We start from the raw sequence: 25,473 nt of genomic DNA on the forward strand, positions 1-25,473 counted from the left end.
GTGTGAAATTGGGATGAATACTAATTTAAGTGGGAAAGCTGAAAGTGAAGTGATTCTAACGTAGTGACTATTCTTTGTGATGTATTCTATGTTGCCAGTGTGATGTATTTCATGTAATTTAAGTATCTGTGGTTGGCATGGGGGAGTAACAAGATAGGTTCAGAGGCAGTGGGTTGTGCATGTTCCTTTTTGTACCGCTCGGTCTCGAGGAAATTTTCGTGAGGATGGGTGTGAGAGTCGAAGTGTGAGATATAGCAAAAGATCCACCATCCTATCCAGAAAGTGCACTGTAGCGTTAGATAATTACGAGACCATAAGATGGAGAGTCACCAATGTAAAGCCATGCCCACTGGGCGGAGTTTCTCATGTGTAATTGTTGTAGAAAATGTAATGTGGCATTTAGGTTATCTTTGAATCATAATAGAATTTATCGGAATAAAAAAGATAGTGAAAAGAAAAAGATTGGTGGCTTTGTTCTTCGAATAGTGTGTAGTGATGATATCCAGAATTTATAATGTGTGCGCCATTCATATTAGTGCGATGGCCACGTGTTGATCAAAGCCGTTGGGTAAGGAAGAAAATGTGGTATTGCCAGTGCGTAGTGAACAATCAGAATTGTGCAAGTTACTAATAGTCAGATGTGCGTTATCCGTTTCCATTGCGTAATATTCAAACAGGAGAATAATTTGTACCTTAATTCTGGGTACCAGAGCTCATAATCAGTCATTGATGTTACTCGATAAATAAGAATAAATCCACTCGCTTGGCAGACCACTCATCTTGCAGGCCTGACTGCTTGATGCCACAGTATGAGCAAGGCATGTGGGTGCCTCTCAACGCAGAGGATGTAAAACAGAAGTGTTATCATGGCAAATGTAAGGCAACGCAAGGTTTTTGTACATGCTTCGGAACAGACTGTCAGACTTCCTCACCATGGTTTCCATTGCGAAGCAATAAATGAAACCTTTCCACTTATAATTTGCAGCACTGAAGGACAGGTCTATAAGGCTATACATTAATTGCACAATTGGAGCGCTGGTAATTTATTTTCTCTGTGGAGGGAAAAAATAGATTTATTTTCTAAAAGTTGCATGTTTCACTTTAAAGCGGGGTTTCCCAAACTCTTTCTCTGAGAGATCACATTGAGAACCCTAGTACTTAGATGGAACACCTTGTTTATTTGAAAGTTAATAATTTTTTAAAAAATTAGAAAAAGCTTGTTTCATTCAGTGATTACTTCAATGTCAAACCATAGGTAATAACACAGAAACCATAAACAACTTTTTTTAAATTATTAGAATTGTCATTAGCAGTTATTCGCGGAGCACTTATTCACTATCCACGAAACACAAGTGTTCCGCGAAATACAATTTGAGAAACCACCTTAATACTTCAGTGAAACATTTAATGCTCTCATCTTCGGCCTTCAGGACACATAAGTGTCTTTCAAGCGAATTGGAGTCTTAGCTGCTACATACGACGAAACTGTTGTGAAGAAATGTGAGATATCTGAAATGTGCACAGTATAAAAACAAGTATAAATCTAATTTTCTGATTGTAAAATACATGCCATCACAGGTGGTTATTACACAACGTTTTCTATAGCTATATATACTTAAAATAGGCTCTACCTTACATGAATTATAATTTCTAGCAAATATTCGATGTGACTTGTGTTAATATATCGCAACCTTAAAAAGAAATATGCGAGTTGCAACAAGAAGTCAAAATACATGTTTGCTCATTCTCACATGAAGTAGTAGAGTGTCTCTCGCAGTCTTCTTGGTCGATCGTATTACAATGGGTTAATCTTTAATATTATTCCATGTTATCCATGTATAAAGTTCGCAGCATTATAATGAATTACTGTCAACGATGGTAGGAGGTGATGCAGTAACGACTGTTATATTTATTACATGTTGTGAGATTTGGCCTTTAAGCACATGAAGTTTGCATTTATATACTTTTACCTTTTCATGTGCTGATATTTAGTGAACTACATCCTCATCCCAACTGAATCAGTATTTATGTATTTAAGGAATGCAAGAATTTAAATTGTAAGGCGAGAGCAGGTATTTCTGTTATTTATACTGAACATCGAACAAGTGATGCCACCGCATCATCTGAAATTCGGAATGACTGTCGCAGTTTGGCTACACGCATCATTCATTTATATTCTGTACAATTAAAAAATATTTTCAGGGTAGAATCGAATCAAGCTCGCAGTAGTTAATTGAAACATTTGCAGCTGCTACAGGAATTATGGATTCCATGGGAGATAAAGCAGCAGGAGACGAAATTCGTCAAAAGTATTGATACCGATGTAGCTACAGCAATACGAGGCTTAAAATAGAAAATAATTACACGGAGAAGAACCACATGAGAGATCCGGGGAATTTGTTGAAAGAGATAAGCGGTTGTGACGCAACACAATCGTCAAACAACAAATTCACAGTGATTACAAATACCACTGCCTTTCAAGTCATATAATTATTTTCGAATGTTTGTCAATGCCGCCAATCTCCATCCACAATGAGCAACGTCTTTTCCAGTAATGCTTTCATGTCATGGAGCCGTAAAAGGCGACGACACCCATTATTACAGGTCACGTTTAGACCCATTACGTCATTTATTACGACAAGAGGTACAAGAACATTGTAAAGCTGTGTGTGCTTTAGTATCTGGGGATCAGCAATGAATATTTAGCAGCACGAAATGATACGACAGTAATAATATTCTCGTGCCGAATTAGCAAGTTAGATGGCACTGATAACATTCCTCCCTTTACAGCACCAGCCCCTACGGGCTGTATTCATTCCTTAGAGATAGCGATGACAAAACAATAAAGCAAGGACAGTTTGAAGCCTGTAGAACACAATGGCACTTTGTTCATAAGCCGTCATTTTAAATCGGTGTCTAGGCTGTCGACAGCGATAACGTAACTCGTTACATAAACGTGAGCAGAGGGTAATTTGCAGATTCATTTCCTTTCCTACTACACCCTCCATGGTTGATGGAAGGTACACACTTCTCTATAGGGGGCTCCCTCAGAGCCGAAGAAAACAGTTTAATATTCGGCAGTTTACATCTACCGTATTTCATCGAATAAGTTCCCCCCTCACATATTCCGCTCCCCTACGATTTTTCGTCATTAAAATTATTTTACTAATATCGCGCATAATTTCCTCCCTTGGTTCGTTCTAACTGGAGCGGCCTTCGAATGACTTGACAATGAACAACAATGGACACAGCAGTATTTGGCATGAAATATTTCCGTTATGACGACATACTGTAAACTTGAAAAGTGAAGTTACAGACGTATTTCTAGGACAGTTTGTTACAAGTAGCATAATGTCGAAATATTCAATCTACATAGCAAAATTTAAACTAAATGTGTTATCTTACGCCGATACAAACGGAGTGAAAGCTGCAGGAAGGCAATTATCCGTTGATTCTAATTCAGAACGAACATATAAGCTCATCGCTGCAAAGGCAAGCTCCAAATCTATCGTTTGGCGTAAAACAGGAAGATATCCCGAAACTGATAATGGTGTAATTGCTAACGTCATTAAACTTTGAAATGATGCTTGTGATGTCTCTTACCAAATGATTCAGAACGAAGCTCTCGAAATAGCTGCCACGGTCAACAACGACAGAAAAGATTTTAAAGCAAGCACTGGTTGGGTGATACGTTCTATGAGTCAGCAAAATCTCAGTCTACGAAGGAGAAGATCTTTACGCCAGCGTTTACCTCGAGACTACACAGATAAGGTAATCGAGTTCCACCGTTATGTAACAAAAGAGCGGCAGCACTATGACTAGTTGCTCTCGCAGGCTGGTAACACTGACCAGCCACCACTGTTGCTCCAACTGGCTCAAAAAGTGTTCTTGCGAAGACGACTGGAGCGGAGAATCTAAGATGCACAATGATGATGATGTGCATTACAGCAGACGGCAATAGACTTCCACCGTATGCCATCTTCAAAAGAAAAACATTGCCTAAGGAGACTACCCCACATGGAATTCACTTTCGAGTTCAGCAAAATGGCTGGATAACGGCAGATTTGAAGCTGGACTGGTTGGAGAAAGTCTGCTCGGGAAGACGACCAGGTGCATTATGACAAAAGAAGTCCCTCTTTGTCCTACGCAGTTTCCGGGGTCACCTCGTGGAAACCTTATTACAGAAAATGAAACAGATGAAGTGCCACCCCGTCATCACACCTGGAGGTTTAACGTCCATTCTTCAACCTTTAGATGTCAGCGTCGATAAACCTAGCAAAGAACACCTTCGACGCCTCTATTCAGAATGGATGGCGGCGGGATCTTATCAGATGACTCCAAGAAGCAAGATAATGAAGTCATCACTACTGACGATGTGCAAGTGGATAATCTGTGCATGGGAGAAAATTAGTGTCGATATTGTTACGAAGAGTTTTACAAAAACTGGAATTTTTTGTGCCACTAACGGCTCCTAGGACGACATGTTGTGGAATAGTGACAATAATACGATACAAAATAATGCTGACCGAAAATCACCGATGGGTGGGGATGGCTCGCAGGTTTTCTTTTCTTTCGAGTGCTGCCACTGTGCCTTAGAAAGAGCGACGTAATCGGCCAGATATTAGAAAAAGAAAAAATAACACAATCGCAACAACTACTGTATGTTACTGTCACAAGCGATCTTGGTTCTACAGGTGCGCAAGGCATACATATACACAGACATACAGAAAACAGAGCAAACGCTCTCCAAATGTGTAGGTGTCTGGATACAGTCGAGTACAGTGTTGTATTACGATTGCCGATCAGTGCATTTGGGCTAGGTGTTGGCGGCTGTGCTACATTTACACCCAAATTTAGACCACAGATCGGGAGCTTATGTCATTATCGCATAGTTAGATCTAACATAAAATCGATAGAATTGCGAAAAATGAAGAGAGAATAGGTATAAATTTGTAAGTAGGCTGTTTAGGTTTTCTTATTGGTAACGCCACATAGCGCTCTGTATGAAAAATCACTGGCTGTGCTGTGCGCAGTTTGTGGCTAGTTTGCCATTGTAGTGTCGGGCAGCGGCAGCTGGATGTTAACAGCGCGTAGCGTTGGGCAGTTGGAGGTGAGCCGCCAGCAGTGGTGGACGTGGGGAGAGAGATGGCGGAGTTTTGAAATTTGTAAGAACTGGTGTCATGAACTGATATATATATTATGACTATTAAGGTAAATACATTGTTTGTTCTGTATTAAAATCTTTCATTTGCTAACTATGGCTATCAGTAGTTAGTGCCTTTCGTAGTTTGAATCTTTTATTTAGCTGGCAGTAGTGGCGCTCGTTGTATTGCAGTAGCTTGAGTAACGAAGATTTTTGTGAGGTAAGTGATTTGTGAAACATATAGGTTAATGTTAGTCAGGGCCATTCTTTCGTAGGGATTGTTGGAAGTCAGATTGCGTTGCGCCAAAAATATATTGTGTGTCAGTTTAAGCACAGTCTTGTATAAATTGTTCTAATCAAATTGGCCGAATATACATCGAAATGCGGGTAAATTGAGTAAGTACTTGGGTATCTTCTGGTACGCGTCGAACAATTTGTATATGGGAACAAGTATGCGCCAACAAGAGAAATCCGAGGAAACGTCGACATCACAACGAAGGGAATCGTGGAGGCAGTCAATTATTTTTCCGTCGAGGCAGCATTATACTGTATGTCTATTGAGCTACCAGTGATACAAGCGATTCGACTACTGTATTTGATGCTTTTCAGGAGGACATAGAACCATTCACCTCTAAACTTACCTGTACCTGCGTTAAAGGATAAGAGAGAGTGGACGGGGTGATCGACTGAGATGAAGCTGTAACCAGGTACGATTTAATGGTTGACTGATGCATTCTAGAGAAGGAGAAGATGCTGCAGGTCAATTTTTCCAGTGTTCTGCCCGGATGCATCAGTCGCGTGACGTAGCCTGTGTTGTACTCGTATACAGCTACCTGCTCTGTATGTGGTTTAAAGCACTGTCTGCGATCGTTAACGGTAAACCTGTCGGTCATCAGATGACTTGCATCTCATGCGTGATGAAACTTGACACATTCCTCTAAACTAGCTTTGATTTATGCGATGTACTCCAACCCCCCTCCCCCCCCCCCCTCCCCCACGTCGCATCTTGGGTGTAAAAGCGGGACTTCAGCGTGGTAACTAAGTTAGCGATAGGTGCATGTGTGGCCCTGTACACATTTGCCTGATATATGTGCTGTTTACAGAGTTAGTGACGGAATGACTTGTAATTTTCACATGTCAGACGCTGCTGCTACGCGTTTATCTGTTTCGTTGTAGGAGGTATCCGCCGCTACTAACGATCATGTTATATACGTCTGATGCAGGCATCGTGTAATTTCTGAATCGTGGTCGGATGTGAACATTGGACACTATATGTCTCCGAAAAACCATATTGTGCTCATATCAAGCAGAGCAAATGTTTTACGGAAGTAGTATTTTCTTTGTAGGGTTCGATAACATAGTTTATCGTAGAGAAACCGGGAAGAGGGATGAATGTCATGAGCATGAAATATATTTCTTACATTGGAATATTAATAGCGGTACATTCCATATGACTGATAGGTTGGAAACGCAGGCGATCTAACATTATAGCCCATTTTAAGTGCAGAACGTTGTAGCCTTAGAGGTGAGTGTGCTTATGTTCTCTCTTACCGATACCTTACAGGTAACGATCGTAGACAATATAACAATACGTTAGAGTTGATAGCTTGGTTGATTTAAGTAAAAATGTGTTTGGATCTCCATCACGCACAAAAATCAGTCGTTTATTGTTCTTCTTAACCATCTGCAATTACATCACGACACTTTGAAGTCTGTAACTATACATCGATAAGGAGTGCTAAGGTCGACATGGGTGCATCTAGAGAAATCTCGTGCACTTGTAAAGCTCCATTCATTCACGAGACGTGGAGTGTAGCGGTCTTCTTCTAGTCAGTTGCACATTAATTCGGTAACGGTGATGCATGGCGGGTTGGTCAATGACAGTGTGAGGAGTGTCTCTCACTCTCTAATTTTACTGTAAGACAGCGAGAATACTCTGTGACTCCCATACGCTTAGAGATAAATCGTAAATTTATCACTATGCTCGAGGTGTTAGAAATATGTGGAGGGCTGTCTGGTATACTTTCATGATTTATGTGTTCGAGAATTAAAACTGAATGGACGTACTGGACAATAGTCTATCCATGTTCGCAATGATACTTGCAAAGTGCAGAAGGGGAGGTTTAGCTATGATACTGAAATTGGGGAAACATGCTGTCACATCATTGGCCGGTGTTGAAGTTTCTGTAAAATTGCTAAAATTGCTCGCGCTATAAACTCTGATGCTTATTACTACAGTACATCGGCCGTGTCTTCTTCATCCTATCCGTGCAATGGCACTCTGTTGGTTACCACATAATAATTAACTGGCAGCGCTTGTCTGAGTTGGGGAACGAGTTTTTGTGGATGGTAGACACATTTTGGGGGTCGCTAGCACCGAAACAGTGCTCGCGTACATGATCGCAATTGAGGAATCAGTCGAAACGTAGAGTTATCGGCTATTCCGTCAGTGTGAGAGACGAGCGTAAATGTATTGCTCGTGAATCATCTTCAGACTGTAGTTTGCAAACCTACGCCAACGCCTTAAAACTCTTCCGGTTTCCTTACGTTGTAACAGTCTTTTACACTCCTGGAAATGGAAAAAAGAACACATTGACACCGGTGTGTCAGACCCACCATACTTGCTCCGGACACTGCGAGAGGGCTATACAAGCAATGATCACACGCACGGCACAGCGGACACACCAGGAACCTCGGTGTTGGCTGTCGAATGGCGCTAGCTGCGCAGCATTTGTGCACCGCCGCCGTCAGTGTCAGCCAGTTTGCCGTGGCGTACGGAGCTCCATCGCAGTCTTTAACACTGGTAGCATGCCGCGACAGCGTGGACGTGAACCGTATGTGCAGTTGACGGACTTTGAGCGAGGGCGTATAGTGGGCATGCGGGAGGCCGGGTGGACGTACCGCCGATTTGCTCAACACGTGGGGCGTGAGGTCTCCACAGTACATCGATGTTGTCGCCAGTAGACGGCGGAAGGTGCACGTGCCCGTCGACCTGGGACCGGACCGCAGAGACGCACGGATGCACGCCAAGACCGTGCCGTAGGGGACCGCACCGCCACTTCCCAGCAAATTAGGGACACTTGCTCCTGGGGTATCGGCGAGGACCATTCGAAACCGTCTCCATGAAGCTGGGCTACGGTCCCGCACACCGTTAGGCCGTCTTCCGCTCACGCCCCAACATCGTGCAGCCCGCCTCCAGTGGTGTCGCGACAGGCGTGAATGGAGGGACGAATGGAGACGTGTCATCTTCAGCGATGAGAGTCGCTTCTGCCTTGGTGCCAATGATGGTCGTATGCGTGTTTGGCGCCGTGCAGGTGAGCGCCACAATCAGGACTGCATACGACCTAGGCACACAGGGCCAACACCCGGCATCATGGTGTGGGGAGCGATCTCCTACACTGGCCGTACACCTCTGGTGATCGTCGAGGGGACACTGAATAGTGCACGGTACATCCAAACCGTCATCGAACCCATCGTTCTACCATTCCTAGACCGGCAAGGGAACTTGCTGTTCCAACAGGACAATGCTCGTCCCCATGTATCCCGTGCCACCCAACGTGCTCTAGAAGGTGTAAGTCAACTACCCTGGCCAGCAAAATCTCCGGATCTGTCCCCCATTGAGCATGTTTGGGACTGGATGAAGCGTCGTCTCACGCGGTCTGCACGTCCAGCACGAACGCTGGTCCAACTGAGGCGCCAGGTGGAAATGGCATGGCAAGCCGTTCCACAGGACTACATCCAGCATCTCTACGATCGTCTCCATGGGAGAATAGCAGCCTGCATTGCTGCGAAAGGTGGATATACACTGTACTAGTGCCGACATTGTGGATGCTCTGTTGCCTGTGTCTATGTGCCTGTGGTTCTGTCAGTGTGATCATGTGATGTATCTGACCCCAGGAATGTGTCAATAAAGTTTCCCCTTCCTGGGACAATGAATTCACGGTGTTCTTATTTCAGTTTCCAGGAATGTATTTAAAATCAGCCGATGTGTTATGGTATTCTCCGTAAGAACATGATTTACACCATGCAATGTCTAGTTTCCTGCGAAAGGCTGTGTATCAGAACTTATTAGTGTCAGTTTAGAACCTGGGACAGGACTCGAAGATGTAGCAAAAAATACGAAATGTTTGGTCTTGTACAAAGAGTGTTAGAAAACAGTGTTTCAAACAAGTAAACAGGACCAGGGGAAGCGTCTTTTGCGACTTAGTATAGTCTGTGGGATACGACCATTCGCCTGGAGTATAGGTGATCAAACTTTAAAGTGACCTCTGCAGTGCCTGTATATTTAATAGGATCCTGACGCACAGGCAGCAGTAGCATCGGCAGTTTGAGGTGTAAATTCGGTGTGGGACGATGTATACCATTAGGAATGCTTAGAGGGCTGCACACTGTGCTATTCTGGGGAAGCATTGCGAAATCTCCCTCTCTGCGCTGGAGTCACACCGCAGCTTTACTCATCGGCCGAGCAATGGTGGCTAGGTGAGGTCTATACTGGATGAAGTTGTGGAGCTTGTGTACTTCTTAAGTTTTCTCTCTTTGGGGGTAGAGAATAACGATGCTAGCATGTTGGGGTGATAGATTTGAATGGACACGGATCTGTAGTACTTGTATGTAGTTTGGGGATGCACCACAATGCGCGCATTTCCATCGAATGGTCAAAACATTGTAAGTAAGCTGTTTAGGTTTTTATGTTGGTAACGCCACGTAGCGCTCTGTATGAAAATCACTGGCTGTGCTGTGTGCAGTCTGTGGCTGGTTGGACTCATTGTTGGAATATTCGCTTGTGTAGTGTTGGACAGTTGGATGTGAACAGCGCTTAGCGTTGTGCAGTTGGAGGTGAGCCACCAGCAGTGGTGGATGTGGGGAGAGAGATGGCAGAGTTTTGAGAGCGGACGGTCTGGACCTGTGTCCGTCAGAAAAAGGAAATTAGTAAGACTGGATGTCATGAACTGATGTCAGAGTAAGTAAAGAGAGAAATGTCTGAGTACATTCAGTTTTGCTCAGCTGTTTGAAAATCAAATAACGTAGAGGTGTTCCAGCACTGTCATTTACAAATTTTTCTAAGGGGATGTTTCAACATGCTCCTATCAAACTAACTCAAGTCTCTCTGTTTCTACACAGGTTGCAGAAGGTGGTGGATGTGGTTTTCTCCGACTTCTGCTCAGTTCCGACTTAAAATGGAATGATCACATGCGCGAAGATGTAGAAATGGGCGCAGCTGCAAGATACGTAGGGATTGACTAAAACCAGGTTTTAATTTTACTCTAGCAGACAGGCTATTTGAGAAGATTATGTATGGTGGTGCGTTTGCACGGGACCGTTACTCCCAACCATGTAAATTGTTCGGTTCACTACTTCTGCACATTTCGCGCCTTTGTTTAGTTGAGAAAGATCGATTGCAGTGTGTGCTTCTAGCATGTGGAAGACACGTTTATCTGGTCTCTAGACACAGGAAACACCTTAGTTCGCTTGTAAATTACAGGGATGATTTGGAATCTGTTACATCACCGATATCGGTATTCGAGAGTGGAATTATCAGTTTCCTCTATTTGTTTCTAGTTGCTCAGTGGTTTACAGCATGATGCACCTCGCTAAAGTTTGGGGTTTGTAGAGAAATAATTTCCAGTCTATATCTTGGGAATTATTTTGCGCTAGTGATCGGTAAGGCGTTGCCTAGTGCTTGATATCAAGAAGTACAGCGAAAATGTTATAATATTATGGAGAACCATGCAAAAATACGTGTGTTCTTGTAATCCCTATGTCTGGAGATGTGCTTAGAAAAGCGAGCAAGCAAGGAAGCAAGTTTGGAACAGAAACAGTAACGCGTTTGTGCTAAGGGGAAACGATCCCGAATTTGTAGAAGAGATCTGAGAGTGACTTCGGTCTGCTGAGGGTGCTCTGATGTAAAATGGATGATTTTGTATGGTGGAGGATATGAATTGTATGTCTACTAGATCAACACAGTATGCAGTGATATATTGCTGGGATGGAGATCGGTTTCACGCTCTAATATTCAAGCTCCTGTCCTTGGTGGGAGAGCAGTCTAATTGAGTAAGTGTCTTTCCATATTTGACGATATATATATATATGACACTTTGTAAGGTTTAGTTGTCATTGCAATATGGTGATCAGTGTAAAATAGTTTATTGCCGCTGGATGTCACGTCTGTCGAAAGAAAGAAAAGGCTGACGGTGCTTCCCTAGGGCTGAGGAGCATCGTGACATATAACCGGTGTAAGTGTTAATTTTTTCGGGTGCTGTACAGATATAAAAGATAATGCAATGTTGTGTAAAGTGTGTCTATATTATACTGAAAAGTTACTGTGGCTTACATAGTGTAAAATGTGTATATACTGCATTGTAAAGTTACTACTGTTGATGTTGTGGTATGACTAGAGAGGATAACTATGTGTTCTATCATGAGACTCAACACATCGATAACCACAAGAGATTTTTTACGTGGAAAGCTATGTGCACTATAGATAGTGAGATTCATTACAGAAGTACAGTCATCAAGAGCAGACGTTACCTGTACATTGATCGATGTCAGACTGTAGCAGCAATCGTAATGTTTAATTGTAGGTACACTGGTGAATATCTTCCTGGCTCCCTATATTCTTGTGAGTCTCATATGTATTTGATGATCTGTAGACAACTTTGCGGGTTTAACTGTCAATGCAATTTAATAATCTGTGCAAAATAAATTTTCCACTGAAAGTCACATCTGCAGAAAGAAAGGAAAGGTGGATGGTGCTTCGATACCAGCATCATCGGTAATTCAGCAGGTAAACTCGATAAGAGCCAATCATAATACTCGATTAATTCAAATCTATTGTGCTGGGATACAGGAGTCTCTACATATCGTTGAGGACGTTTGCGTACATTGAGAGCAGAAAGGGTAGTATATGATGGACTGGGTTTTTCTGCATTCTTTTGTGAACAGGTTCTGTTAGGGTAAGAATTTTCGTGCATACAAGCTGAGACATCAAGAAAGCGAGCGTTAACTATTTCTGGTAGACTATACAATTTCCTCTGTCATTAATGGTAAAGACATGTACTGTCCAGAAGCGTCTCACATATGAGATCAGCATGAGTGTGCTTTGGGGTTCTGTGTCAGTATGGCACTGACTGTATACTCGAAAACAGGACCAACTTTCACCTGCATCCAGCTGCAGCTAGCAGCTGTGATGGCGCGTGTGATCCTGGAGGGTCTGCGCTCCAGTGCGGTGCATCAGCACCGGTGCCTAGGTGAACCTGTATTTCCCGAGGAATTTCTCAGGTGTCAAGTATGAAAGTGGTGCCACCTTGTCATGCGTGCAGCAATGTAATGGGCGTGTGTGTGTGGTTTGACAGCTGATGGCCACGTCACTTCGTGGGGGCTGCCATTAACATCCTGGCGGTGGGTGCTTACGCACGTTGATTGCATGTCCGTTGCATTATTTTGCGAGCAGATCTGTATTTGGACAGTTCATGATTTTATGTTGGCACATCACTGTGCTGCATTATTTAGGAGGAGTTTGCATGTCTGCAGACTATGTATTGTGACCCCAAGCACATCAGGGCGGATGTTTTGTGTCAGTGTGATAAATATACTCCATCTGTAATTAAATTGTTCTAAAATAAATAAAACACACTCCTTCCTTTCTCCAGCAGCCCAGCACAGGCTGAGGAAGAGGTGGTGGTTGGGTGACTTAGGTTAGTGGAGGTCAGTTTTGTTTCCCACAGTTGTGTTAGGTTGGTAGAGAAACCCCAAATGACCTTTCTTCACCGCCAAAATTCAAACTCTGCGCCAGTTCCTAGGATGAGGTGGCGGTCGGGTGACATAGGTTAGTGGAGGTAGTACAAGTGTCCTTTCTGTCGCGCCATTTTCTTAGCTTAGTAGAGGTACGCGAATTGACTTTTCTTTACCACAAAAATTCAAACTTGGTGCCAGTTCCTAGGAAGAGGTGGCGGTCGTGTGACTTAGGTTAGTGGGGGTAGCGAAAGTGACATATTTTCTCCCGATTTTCTTAGGTTAGTAGAGATAACCGTGTTGTAATGCATTATCATGTTGGTATTTGACTTGCTGCCATTTTTCTGCACGTTAGTACATGTTAGTGTACATTAGTACACGTTAGCCCGACAAAATCCGTTGGTATGTGGATGTGGCTGTCGGTTGAGGTTCGTGATGGAGACTTTAACTATTTCCTTCCAAATCCAGGTGCCCATGGCACTCGCGAAAATTCATCTCAAGTCCGCAGTAGCACTCTCTGGTGGTGTCAATATGTACTAGGCCTTGTGGTGAATACACTGTTTGCCGCCATCTTGGATAAAGGTACTTGTGTCATCATCTGAAGTCATGGCCGCCATCTTGGACTATTGCGCCCTCTGGTGGTGGCACTGTGTAGTAGGACAGTTTCAGTGTGGACCTCATGGCGAACACACTGTTTCCCGCCATATTACGTCGCAGATGAGAGTGCCCTCTGGTGGTGGTACTGTGTACTAAGTCGTTTGGAGTCCGGACCTTGTGGTGAACACACTTGGATGGCTGTGCTGCATGAAATTGCTTAAATAAAGACTGGTGCATGCAAAATAAAGATTTATGTCCAGCACTGGTCGAATCATTTTCCCAAGAATCCTTAGGAGGAGGTGGCGGGCGGATGACTGAGGTTAGTGCAAGTGTCCTTTGTTTCACGCCATTTTCTTAGCTTATTGACCTTTGAATTGACCTTTCTTTACCGCCAAAATTCAATCTTGGCGCCGGTTCATAGGAAGAAGTGGTGGCCAGATGACTTATGTTAGTGGAGGTAGCCCAAGTGACCTATCTTCCCGCGATTTTCTTAGGTTAGTAGAGATAACTGTGGTGTGATCCATTATCCTGTTGGAATTTTAACTCCCCGCCATTTTTCTGGGGGAGGGGAGCGTGGCACTTTCTCGGAAAAAGCCGCCATCTTGGATATCGGTACTTGCATCATCAGCTGACGTCATGCCCGCCGTCTTGGGTGCCATCATGCGCTGTTGCCAAGTCTACATGCCGCCATCTTGGATGAGGTCATCGTCGCCATATTGGATAATGGTACTTTGTGCTAGAATCCCCCCTGTACCAATACTCCTGTCACTGCACGAAAAGAATTATTCGACTTGGTGGCTTTGCTGTCAGTGTTCCTCCAAGCCATAATCTGTAGGTTGCAGTCATCCATTGCAGTAGTAGCCCTTGGGCTGCCTGAGCGAGGCATGTCATTGACAGTTCCTCTCTCCCTGTATCTCCTCCATGTCCGAACAACATCGCTTTGGTTCACTTCCCTTGCTGAGAGACCCTTTCTGGCATAATGTAACAATGCCGACGCGATCGAATAGTGGTATTGACCGTCTAGGCATGGTTGAACTACAGTCAGCAAGAGTCGTGTACTTCCTTGCTGGTAGAATGGCTGGAACTGATCGGCTGTCGGACCCTCTCAATCCAATAGCCGCTGCTCATGCATGGTTATTTACACGTTTGGCGTGTTTAGTGACATCTCTTAACAATCAAAGGGACTGTGTCTGTGATACAATATCCACAGTCAACGTCTATCTTCAGGAGTTCTGGAAACCGAGGTGATGCAAAACTTATTTTGGTGTTCTTCATGGATATGCAGCCGGTTTTCATCGTTCTCAACGTTCCAAGTGGCCACCATCTTCACGTGAGATTGGAGGTGCACAATGACACCAGAACTGAGATAACATCAGATACGGCGGCTCCTTTATACCCCGGGAGCAGGCCGCTGCGTGTGCACGAAGGGCACAAGAACTGCCCTCTGCGAAGCGAAGAATTGCAGCGCTGCCGGCGGTAGAAACAAAACAATAGCGGTGAATCGCGAATCAAGATGCAGCAGGACGAAAACCAGACCGTTGTTGATTTAGGATTGCTCATCTTCCTTAAAGCAAAACCAGTAACGGGAAGCCGGAGCAACAACCTGCGTCTCTTTAAATGAGATATTATGCCATTCATTTAGACAATGTTCAGCGGTGGCAGATTTGTCACGCTGAAGCAAACGTATGTGACGTTGACACTCCATGCATCGGCCATGAACTGTTCGAATAGTTTGTCCAGTATAAGCATTTCCGCAAAGGCATGGAATTTTATATACTCCAGGCTTCTTCGATCCCAAACCGTTATTAACTGATCCAAGAAGAGCTCTAGTTATGACCAAAGACAAAAGGACCCCCTTAATATCGTATTTTCGAGAATTCTTGAAATTTTCGAAGAATTTAGCAAAGATAAAAAAGTATTGATTTACATGTGTCCTTTGTTGGTTCACTTGTTGGTCCAAATTCGAAAGCACGAACAATGTGATGACCAGTATATCCATTTTGCCTTAAAATAATTTTAAGATAATCCAGTTTGTGTGTCAAATGATCAGCCCCGAAATAGCATAAACCCATTTGCCCAGTCTACATAAATCTCCCATGCGGTGATGCGATGGATAATAACTAGTTATGGAGATAACGGTCCGTATACATAGGTTTACGGATAACTGTGTACCAAAGTCCCATTTTCTTTTTTGTGTGTGATAAAAACATCCAAAAAAGGTAATTTACCGTCTTTTTCAATTTCCATCGAAACTTTGATGCGTGGATGAACGCAGTTAAAATGATCCAAAAGTCCACCACATCGACACACGGGTGTTTTACATACACTAAGCACGAGAACCTACACTATTTAGGGTTCTGATATTTGACGCAGAGACTGGATAATCTTAAGGTCGTTTTCAGGCCAAAACGGGTGTACTGATCACCACATTGTTCATGCTTTCCAATTTGGACCATCATCTGAATCAGTTGCTTTTTTAGCCTTTACGGCGAGTATTCTTTGAAAATTTCAAGAACCCTTGGAAATTACAATATAAAAAGGGCGCTTTTGCCTTTGGTCAAAACTAGAGCTCTTCCTGGATCTGTTAAAGACAATTCGAGATCCAAGAAGGCTGGAGTATAAAAACTCCCTGCCATTGCGGGAAGGCTTATATTGGACAGATTGTCCGCAGGGTTTATGACCGCCGGCTGGGGTGGCCGAGCGGTTCTAGGCGCTACAGTCTGGAACCGCTCGACCGCTACGGTCGCAGGTTCGAATCCTGCCTCCGGCATGGATGTGTGTGACGTCGTTAGGTTAGCTAGGTTTAAGTAGTTCTAAGTTCTAGGGGACTGATGACCTCAGCAGTTAAGTCCCATAGTGCTCAGAACCATTTGAAACATTTTGAACGGTTTATGACCGATGTATGGAGCATCAACATGTTTACTCCGTCATGAAAAATCTACCGCCGCTGAACATTATCTCAATACAGTCGTTTAAATAGCCGCAAATTATTGCAGCGGCCTGCTCCTGGTGTATAGGAGCCACCGTATCTGATGTTACTTCAGTCCCGGCGTGATGGTGCACTTTCAGTTCCACCTGAAGATGGTGGGCAGTTGGACCGTCGAAATATCGTATCGTCAGGACGATGAAATAGGGCTACACACACGTGAAGAGCATCAACAATAAAGGACGCTGTGACACGTATGCAGTTCTATTTACTGTCATTAATAACGGTCAGTGACAAGTATCAAACGGTTAACGTTACTGTGACGATGCTACACAGCACAGCGTAAAAGACTCATTAGAAAGTTATAACCCAAAGGCAAGGCGAAATAGTAAGAAATATTTTGGTAGAAAAGCAAACAAATTTTCGTACAGGAAGAAACCTAGACGTACATAATATATTTACAACCAGCGAAATAGCTGGGAAACATCAAAGAATATTAGAAAGACAAAACTTATGTATGCATAAAAGAATATTATAAAGTTAACTATCGAACACTGTATACCATTCTGTAGGAGAAGACATTACCATTACATTTAATTATAGAATGAAACGGATTTACTTAGATATATAGGTCAATACTGTGTGAAAGGTCGATTATAAGAAAAAACACATATATAGGTGTACAACAAGTATGCAGCACGTCCACCATACATGTTAACTTTGTAAGAGACGCTGTTTTGGGACATTAATTGCAGGAGATTAATAACTACACACAGGGTACGAAATAATAAATATGTAGTTACAGTTGTGTTACTCGCTGGCTGGAAAGAGTCCTTACAGAAAACATCTCATGCACTGTGCCCGATACCTTGCTATTTCGACCAAGAATAAAATCATCTTACTCATAAAACCTATTGCATATGGCACAGTAACAGAAAAAAATTAATAGTAACAGTAAACTTATTCTACACACTAGAATGCACCTTACCATTTCCAGTAGAAGCGAAAACTGTGAACAAAGTAGCAAGAGTTAATTACTTTAATGGTACGCTTAAATTTAAAAAAATAAGAATAGAATTGTGCAAAATCTTGGCGAATTCTATTCTAGAGTATGTAAGTGACATACGACTTTAACGAAAGAGAAAGACAGTAGATTAAATGCAGCAGAAGTCATGTTTCGAGACAGACAGTTGGCTGTACGAGAAAAGGCAGGAAAATAAATGTTTAAATAAGGACAGAGTTGCAAAGAATGAGACATCACTACACCTTGCTAGTTCCTAAAAAGACATGGTTGTCTGCTCCAAGAGACAAATGGCAGTGGAATGACCATAGGAAAGATGAGAAGACCAAAAGGATAAAAAAACGTCGCAACAGGCCTATATTCTAATGCCCACAGACAGAAGAAGAATGTTTATCGGACGGTGGACTAGTGAAGAAGCATACTTTAAATGTTACCTGACGACTCTAAGCGTGACTATACACCTGGTTTACGTATTTGATAATAAATAGACTGACAAGGTAATTAATGCTGCGCAAAATCAGCGATGAAAGAGATACTTGGACAACACCGACAAGAAGAAGGCACGTGATAACAGAACATGTTTTAAGGTATCAGGCATCAGGGAGTAATTTCCATGGTGCTAGAGGCAGCAAAACTGAATGTATCCAACACCAGTCGTGGTAGCTGGCTGTAAGTACGACTCTGAGATGAAGAGGATGGCTCAAGAGAGGAAGACGTTGCGGGCCGCAGCAGACCATTCATAAGATGTGGGAAAAGAGCAAAGCTTTAGATGGAATCTAACTGTGATTAAACAAGCAAAGACTTAAGGTGTAGCTTTCGAAGAGACCTTTCCTGAATTATTATTATTACGTATTAACTCTCAACAGTTTTATCCGAAAAAAGATTGAAGAAGAAGAAGAAGAAGAAGAAGAGAAAGAAGAAGGGTTTATGAAGATGAGCTATAAAAGTAAAATAAGTTACTGTGATTATAAAATTGCAAGTGGTCACACTCCTCCTGACGTCATTCTATATATTAATCCCAAATGCAACCAGAGCAGGTACTTTTCGTGAGCGACTGAACGCAGAAATGTGAAATGTTCGAGACTGGAACGTAGAGAAACCAGTATGGAAATTCTGCCTGTGAAGGTGAATATTGATTCATTTTTCCGTCACGAATAGTTGTTTCAGCATATTATGTGTTATTTTTAGTGGATTTGCTGTTTATATACCTGTTTGTCAATTTTTGAAAGGATAATAGTTTTTAAAGGAAGTAAAGACTAACAACAATTTTTACAAGTGGGAATGGCAGTTTTTAATTCATAAATTGTAGTTCATATTTGAACAAGTATCAAAGGCACACGCTGATTAGGAAGGTAAGATATGCAGGTCTTATGACTGTTTCTAAAGTTTTTGTTAATGATAATTAGGCCAATAAAATATTTTTGGGCGTAAGACAATAAAATATTTGAAGTTACCCTACATAAACTAACTACTGTGCTGGAGCGACATTGTAGCAGGATATACTTTTCTACATGTCAGCTGCAACAACAAAACGTTTATTACTTGCACACACCAACACAAAAAACAGACGTTACGAGATGTATTATGAAAAATCACAAATATCTGCTGCAGGCAGTGGTGACCAGAATAGAGTGAGCATCAAATCATGCTTCAGACAAGGCTGCAATTTATCACCAACGTTTTGTAATACCTACATAAATAAAATCCTTTTGGAATGGACAAATGCAATACTATTTTACTCTCTTCATCTTAAAAACCAGCCGCGCGGGATTAACCGAGCGGTCTTTGGCGCTGCAGTCATGGACTGTGCGGCAGGTCCCGGCGGAGGTTCGAGTCCTACCTCGGGCATGGGTGTGTGTGTTTGTCCTTAGGATAATTTAGGTTAAGTAGTGTGTAAGCTTAGGGACTGATGACCTTAGCAGTTAAGTCCCATATGATTTCACACCATTTGAACATTTGAATTTAAAATCCAGACTATTTAGTGACATTGCAATCTGCAGGTGCCGAGCAAGTATTGCTAACAGTGAGACTAATCTGCGAAGAGCAGCATATTAACTGCAAGGATTCTCTGCTTTAATCAGCTTGCAGCACAAAACAAACGCGAAGGCGTTTGTTTTATGATAAAAACAAAATTAGGTTGAAAATTGTGATAAATGGGAAAATAGCAGCGGAAGTAAGAAATTTTAAATATTGGAATACTACATAGTTTCGCATGCAGACAAAACTGATTTTCGGCATAAGACAGAGAAATTTAGCTGTGAGACGAACCTTACAAAGGAAAGTAAGAAAAGTGATATTTCTGAAATTTTACAAAACACTATCACTCTCAGTTTTCATGTAAGGGAGTGAAACTATGATAGTAACAAAAAGGGCACAATAAGAATTGAGAGTGCAGAAATGAGGTTTCTCAGACAGTAGCTGGATACGCAAGAAAAGAACGAAACAGAAATACAAAAATTAGAGCAGGATTAAGATTAATATCTATAAATGAAAGAAATTGAGGAATACAGAAGGAAACGGAAAGAGCACATCAGTAGGATGGGGAGTGACAGACTACCAAAAGTGCTAGGGAAATACAAAGCAAGGAGATGAAGAAACAAATGGAGCCACAAATCCATATGGAAAGACTCTGGTTAACAAGCCAAACCTAGTGCTGGCAGAAGATGATGATGAAATTCTATATTTAAATTGCGGCAGAAAACATCGGTAGTAATAGTAACTTATGAGCCGTTCATATAGACTGTGGTACGTGTTTCACCTAGAGACAGTATTACATCTGAGTACTTTGAAAAATCCACTGAGCCAAATGTGTTTCAAAATAGAGCAACTACTTGTAAACACAAACATAAATATTGAAAGTACAAGCTGCTGTAGCCACCGACTCAGAGTGACCACTCCCGTAGCCGGCGGCGTCACACGCACTCAGCAGGCAGAGGGCCCAAGGCATTCCCTCCTCCACCACGTCATGTCACGTGGCGCCATCTCGTGGTCTCCAAGCGGCATAAAGCTGCCGCAGTGACACCAAGCCTGTGTCGTATCCTTCCCTGCAAGCTTAATAACTACATCACAGTCATCGTTCTGTTGACAACCTACGCTGCGAGCTAGGACTATGTTTGATGTTTGTCTCAAGCTGAATTTCTCGTAGCAATAAGACAGACTTCGGCCTTACATAGTGCCCATTCTCTGTGAAACTCCAGCCAACCAGGAACTGTTGTTGTATACCGAAATCTTAACAGCAGAGCATGTAATTAGCGATTGTGTTAAAATAAATACAATACTGGCCATTAAAATTGCTACACCAAGAAGAAATGCAGATGATAAACGAGTATTCATTGGATAAATATGCTATACTAGAACTGACATGTGATTACATTTTCACGCAGTTTGGGTGCATAGATCCTGAGATATCAGTACCCAGAACAACCACCTCTGGCCGTAATAACGCCCTTCATACGCCTGGGCATTGAGTCAAACAGAGCTTGGATGGCGTGTACAGGTACAGCTGCCCATGCAGCTCCAACACGATACTACAGTTCATCAAGAGTAGTGACTGGCGTAATGTGACGAGCCAGTTGCTCGGCCACCATTGACCAGACGTTTTCAATTGGTGAGAGATCTGGAGAATGCGCTGGCGAGGGCAGCAGTCGATCAATTTCTGTATCCAGGAAGGTCCGTAGAGGTCCTGCAGCATGCGGTCGTGCATTATCCTGCTGAAATGTAAGGTTTCGCAGGGATCGAATGACGGGTAGAGCCACTGATCGTAACACATCTGAAATGTAACGTCCACTGTTCAAAGTGCCGTCAATGCGAACAAGAGGTGACCGAGACACCCCATACCATCACGGTGGCTGATACGCCAGTATGGCGATGACAAATACACGCTTCCAATGTGCGTTCACCGCGATGTCGCCAAACACGGATGCGACCATCTTGATGCTGTAAACAGAACCTGGATTCATCCGAAAAATAAAGCGATTTGCCATTCGTGCACCCAAGTTCGTCGTTGAGTGCACCATCGCACGCGTTCCTGTCTGTGATGCAGAGTCAAGGGTAACCGGAACCATGGTCTCCAAGCTGATAGTCCATGCTGCTGCAAACGTCGTAGAACTGTTCGTGCAGATGGTTGTTGTCTTGCAAGCGTCCCCATCTGTTGACTCAGGGATCGAGACGTGGCTGCACGATCCGTTACAGCCATGCAGATAAGATGCCTGTCATCTCGACTGCTAGTGATACGAGGCCGTTGGGATCCAGCACGGCGTTCCGTATTACCGTCCTGAACCCACCGATTCCATATACTGCTAACAGTCATTGGATCTCGACCAACGCGAGCAGCAATGTCGCGATACGATAAACCGAAATCGCGACAGGCTACAATCCGACATTTATCAAAGTCGGAAACGTGATGATACGCATTTCTCCTCCTTACACGAGTCATCACAACAACGTTTCACCAGGCAACGCCGGTCAAGTGCTGTTTGTGTATGAGAAATCTGTTGGAAACTTTCATCATGTCAGCAAGTTGTAGGTGTCGCCACCGGCGCAACCTTGTGTGAATGCTCTGAAAAGCTAATCATTTGCATATCACAGCATCTTCTTCCTGTCGGTTAAATTTCGCGACTGAAGCAGGTCATCTTCGTGGTGTAGCAATTTTAGTGGCCAATACGACTTATTATTACACCAACATGTGTCAAAGTCGTTACCTGCATGTAGAAATTTGACCAGCACTTTTTATGCCTGTTTGTAGTAATAGTTACAAGTGTTAAAGAGCTGTTATGTTGAGACAGAATTTGCAGAGAGGTAAACAAATAGCAAATCCACTGGACATATTAAATAATGAAATCTGTAATGGTCAAAGAACAATACATCAGTATCGCATTACATAAGTACATGGCACTTTGCCGATACTAGTTTCTCGATTGTTCCTCTTTTGCAGGCAGATAAGTGTAAGGCTACAATATCCCAAAAGATGATATTGTGTGGAGACTTACCATCGAAGCGAGGCAGCTGGTTAAGATATCGGCCCTGCGAGCTGACCACCACGATGCGTGAATTGCAGTAGCCATCCGCGATAAAGACCTCAGCCGAGGGCTCCGGTGCCACCGCCACGGCTGTGGGCTGGCACAGGTGGTAGTGCCCCACTCCGGGCTCGAACCGAGTACCAACCTCTATGAGCGGTTCCGGGGAGCCCGGTGCGAACTGCAATAAAACATTTGTACATACTCACACACGCACACACACACACACACACGTAGTTCAAAAAGTTATGAGTCGAATGCGATCAGCGAGTGATTAAAATAACAAACTGGAATTTCCAATTAATATTCGGGATTAAAACTCTCATCGTGAACATCCAGACTAAGGTTTTCCGCACTTTGCCTACATTTCTCAAGGTGGATCGCGAGATGGTTCCTTTGAACATAGTACACCTGATTTCCTAACCTGGTGTTGTCCTCTTGGGCTCTGTCATAGTCAATGGGACGTTAAATCATAATCTTCCACCTTTTTTCGAATGTCATGCAACTTGTGTAAAGCGCATAACACATGACTGGATCAGAGCTGCAGTTAAGCACAGGTTGTCTCAAAAATCAGATCGACAGGAAGTGCAAAATGGCTAAGCAGGGATGGCTAGGTAGGGATGTAGAGGCTTATCTCACGAGAGGTAAGATACATACTGCCTACAGGAAAATTCAAAGAGACCTTTGGAGAAAAGAAGAATTTTATGAATATCAAGAGTTCAGATCTGAAACCCAGTTCTAAGCAAAGAAGGGAAAGCAGAAAGGTGGAAGGAGTATATAGAGGGTCAATAAAAGGGCGATGTTCTTGAGGACAATATCATGGAAATGGAAGAGGATGTAGATGAAGATGAAATGGGAGATATGATACTGCGTGAAGAGTTTGACAGAGCACTGAAAGACCTGAGTCGAAACAAGGCCCCGGGAGTAGACAACATTCCGTTAGAACTACTGACAGCCTTGGGAGAGCCAGTCATGACAAAACTTTACCAGCTGGTGAGCAAGATGTATGAGACAGGCGAAATACCCTCAGACATCAAGAAGAATATAATAATTCCAATCCCAAAGAAAGCAGCTGTTGACAGATGTGAAAATTACCGAACTATCAGTTTCATAAGTCACAGCTCCAAAATACTAACGCGAATTCTTCACAGACGAATGCAAAAAATGGTAGAAGCCGACCTCGGGGAATATTAGTTAGGATTCCGTAGAAATGTTGGAACACGTGAGGCAACACTGACCCTACGACTTATCTTAGAAGAAAGATAAAGGAAAGGCAAACCTACGTTTCTAGCATTTGTAGACTTAGAGAAAGCTTTTGACAATGTTGACTGGAATACTCTCTTTCAAATTCTGAAGGTGGCAGGGGTAAAATACAGGGAGCGAAAGGCTATTTACAATTTGTACAGAAACCAGATGGCAGTTATGAGTCGAGGGACATGAAGGGGAAGCAGTGGTTGGGAAGGGAGTGAGACAGGGTTGTAGCCTCTCCCCGATGCTATTCAATCTGTATATTGAGCAAGCAGTAAAGGAAAAGAAAAGAAAAGTTCGGAGTAGGTATTAAAATCCATTGAGAAGAAATAAAAACTTTGAGGGTCGCCGATGACATTTTAATTCTGTCAGAAACAGCAAAGCACTTGGAAGAGCAGTTGAACGGAATGGACAGTGTCTTGAAAGGAGGGTATAAGATGAACATCAACAAAAGCAAAAAAAAGGATAATGGAATGTAGTCGAACTAAGTCGGGTGATGCTGAGGGAATTAGACTAGGAAATGAGACTCTTAAAGTAGTAAAGGAGTTTTGCTATTTGGGGAGCAAAATAACTGATGATGGTAGTAGAGAGGATATAAGATGTAGACTGGCAATGGCAAGGAAAGCGGTTCTGAAGAAGAGAAATTTGTTAACACCGAGTATAGATTTGAGGATCAGAAAGTCGTTTCTGAAAGTATTTGTATGGAGTGTAGCTATGTTTGGAAGTGAAACATGGACGATAAATAGTTTGGACAAGAAGAGAATAGAAGCTTTCGAAATGTGCTGCTATAGAAGAATGCTAAAGATTAGATGGGTAGATCACATAATTAATGAGGAGGTATTGAATAGAATTGGGGAGAAGAGGAGTTTGTGGCACAACTTGACTAGAAGAAGGGATCGGTTAGTAGGACATGTTCTGAGGCATTAAGGGATCACCAATTTAGTATTGGAAGGCAGCGTGGAGGGTAAAAATCGTAGAGGGAGACCAAGAGATGAGTGCACTAAGCAAATTCAGAAAGATGTAGGCTGCAGTAGGTACTGTGAGATGAAGAAGCTTGCACAGGATAGAGTAGCATGGAGAGCTGCATCAAACCAGTCTCAGGAGTGAAGACCACAACAACAACAACTGTCCAGGTTACAGCCTAATGGCCCATACCACAAACACTTGAAATGAAAAACGTCCTAGTTTCACTACTATGGTTCGGGCCTCTTGTAACCGCAAACGGTGTAGTTGTAATAGTTTTGTAGCTATCTGCTTATTCTGCTGATACGAATTATGTCAACTTTCACCTCTCAAAACCCTCACTCCCTAACATCAAATTCCCATTCGCACCCAGTTATCCATGTGGTAGTTCAGTTGGCAAAATCGTTAAGACTTTTAAGAGAATGGTTAATGGGATTTTAGCAGTCTGAAACGCGTTAGATTCCGCGGGAAGCTTATTAATTTCATACTTCGTTTCATCCAAATCAGCAACCATGGTGACATTCTCTTGCATCGAAATTGCTTTAAGAATGTAACTGTCGCATATTACCAGAAACAGCATTCCAAAAAGTCATTTTCAAAACCGAGGTTGATCAGAAACATACCTTGAGACTCCATACTGGAAGGCGGGCTCAACATTTTGGCTTTTCTGAGTACTGAATTCATATTTTAAGACAACTAATCTATTAAGATATTGTAAGTAGTGCAAACCAATTAGCTAATAATTTATAATATTAGTCGACTTCCACAAGGTTCAATTTTATCTCAGCTGTTGTTTCTTACATAGGCTATTGATCTTCCATGTTTTTTA

The 25,473-nt window shown here is 42.7% G+C and overlaps 1 protein-coding gene across 2 annotated transcripts in view; it reads right to left on the reverse strand.

Annotated features, from left to right (window-relative positions):
* The window catches only part of LOC126271872 (peptidyl-alpha-hydroxyglycine alpha-amidating lyase 2-like), a 166,110-nt gene that overhangs the window by 68,214 nt on the left and 72,423 nt on the right, over positions 1–25,473 (reverse strand). Inside the window, exons 4-5 of one of the 2 annotated variants that reach the window (XM_049974218.1) lie at positions 22,407–22,614; positions 17,386–17,406 (exon numbers count right to left, since the gene is read on the reverse strand). In XM_049974218.1, coding sequence (XP_049830175.1) covers positions 17,386–17,406; positions 22,407–22,614 — 229 coding nt within the window. The remainder of the gene's footprint in view (positions 1–17,385; positions 17,407–22,406; positions 22,615–25,473) is intronic. The other variant, XM_049974219.1, reaches the window with a different exon arrangement.

Source organism: Schistocerca gregaria, chromosome 5, assembly GCF_023897955.1.
Source record: "Schistocerca gregaria isolate iqSchGreg1 chromosome 5, iqSchGreg1.2, whole genome shotgun sequence".
Classification (NCBI taxonomy): domain Eukaryota; kingdom Metazoa; phylum Arthropoda; class Insecta; order Orthoptera; family Acrididae; genus Schistocerca; species Schistocerca gregaria.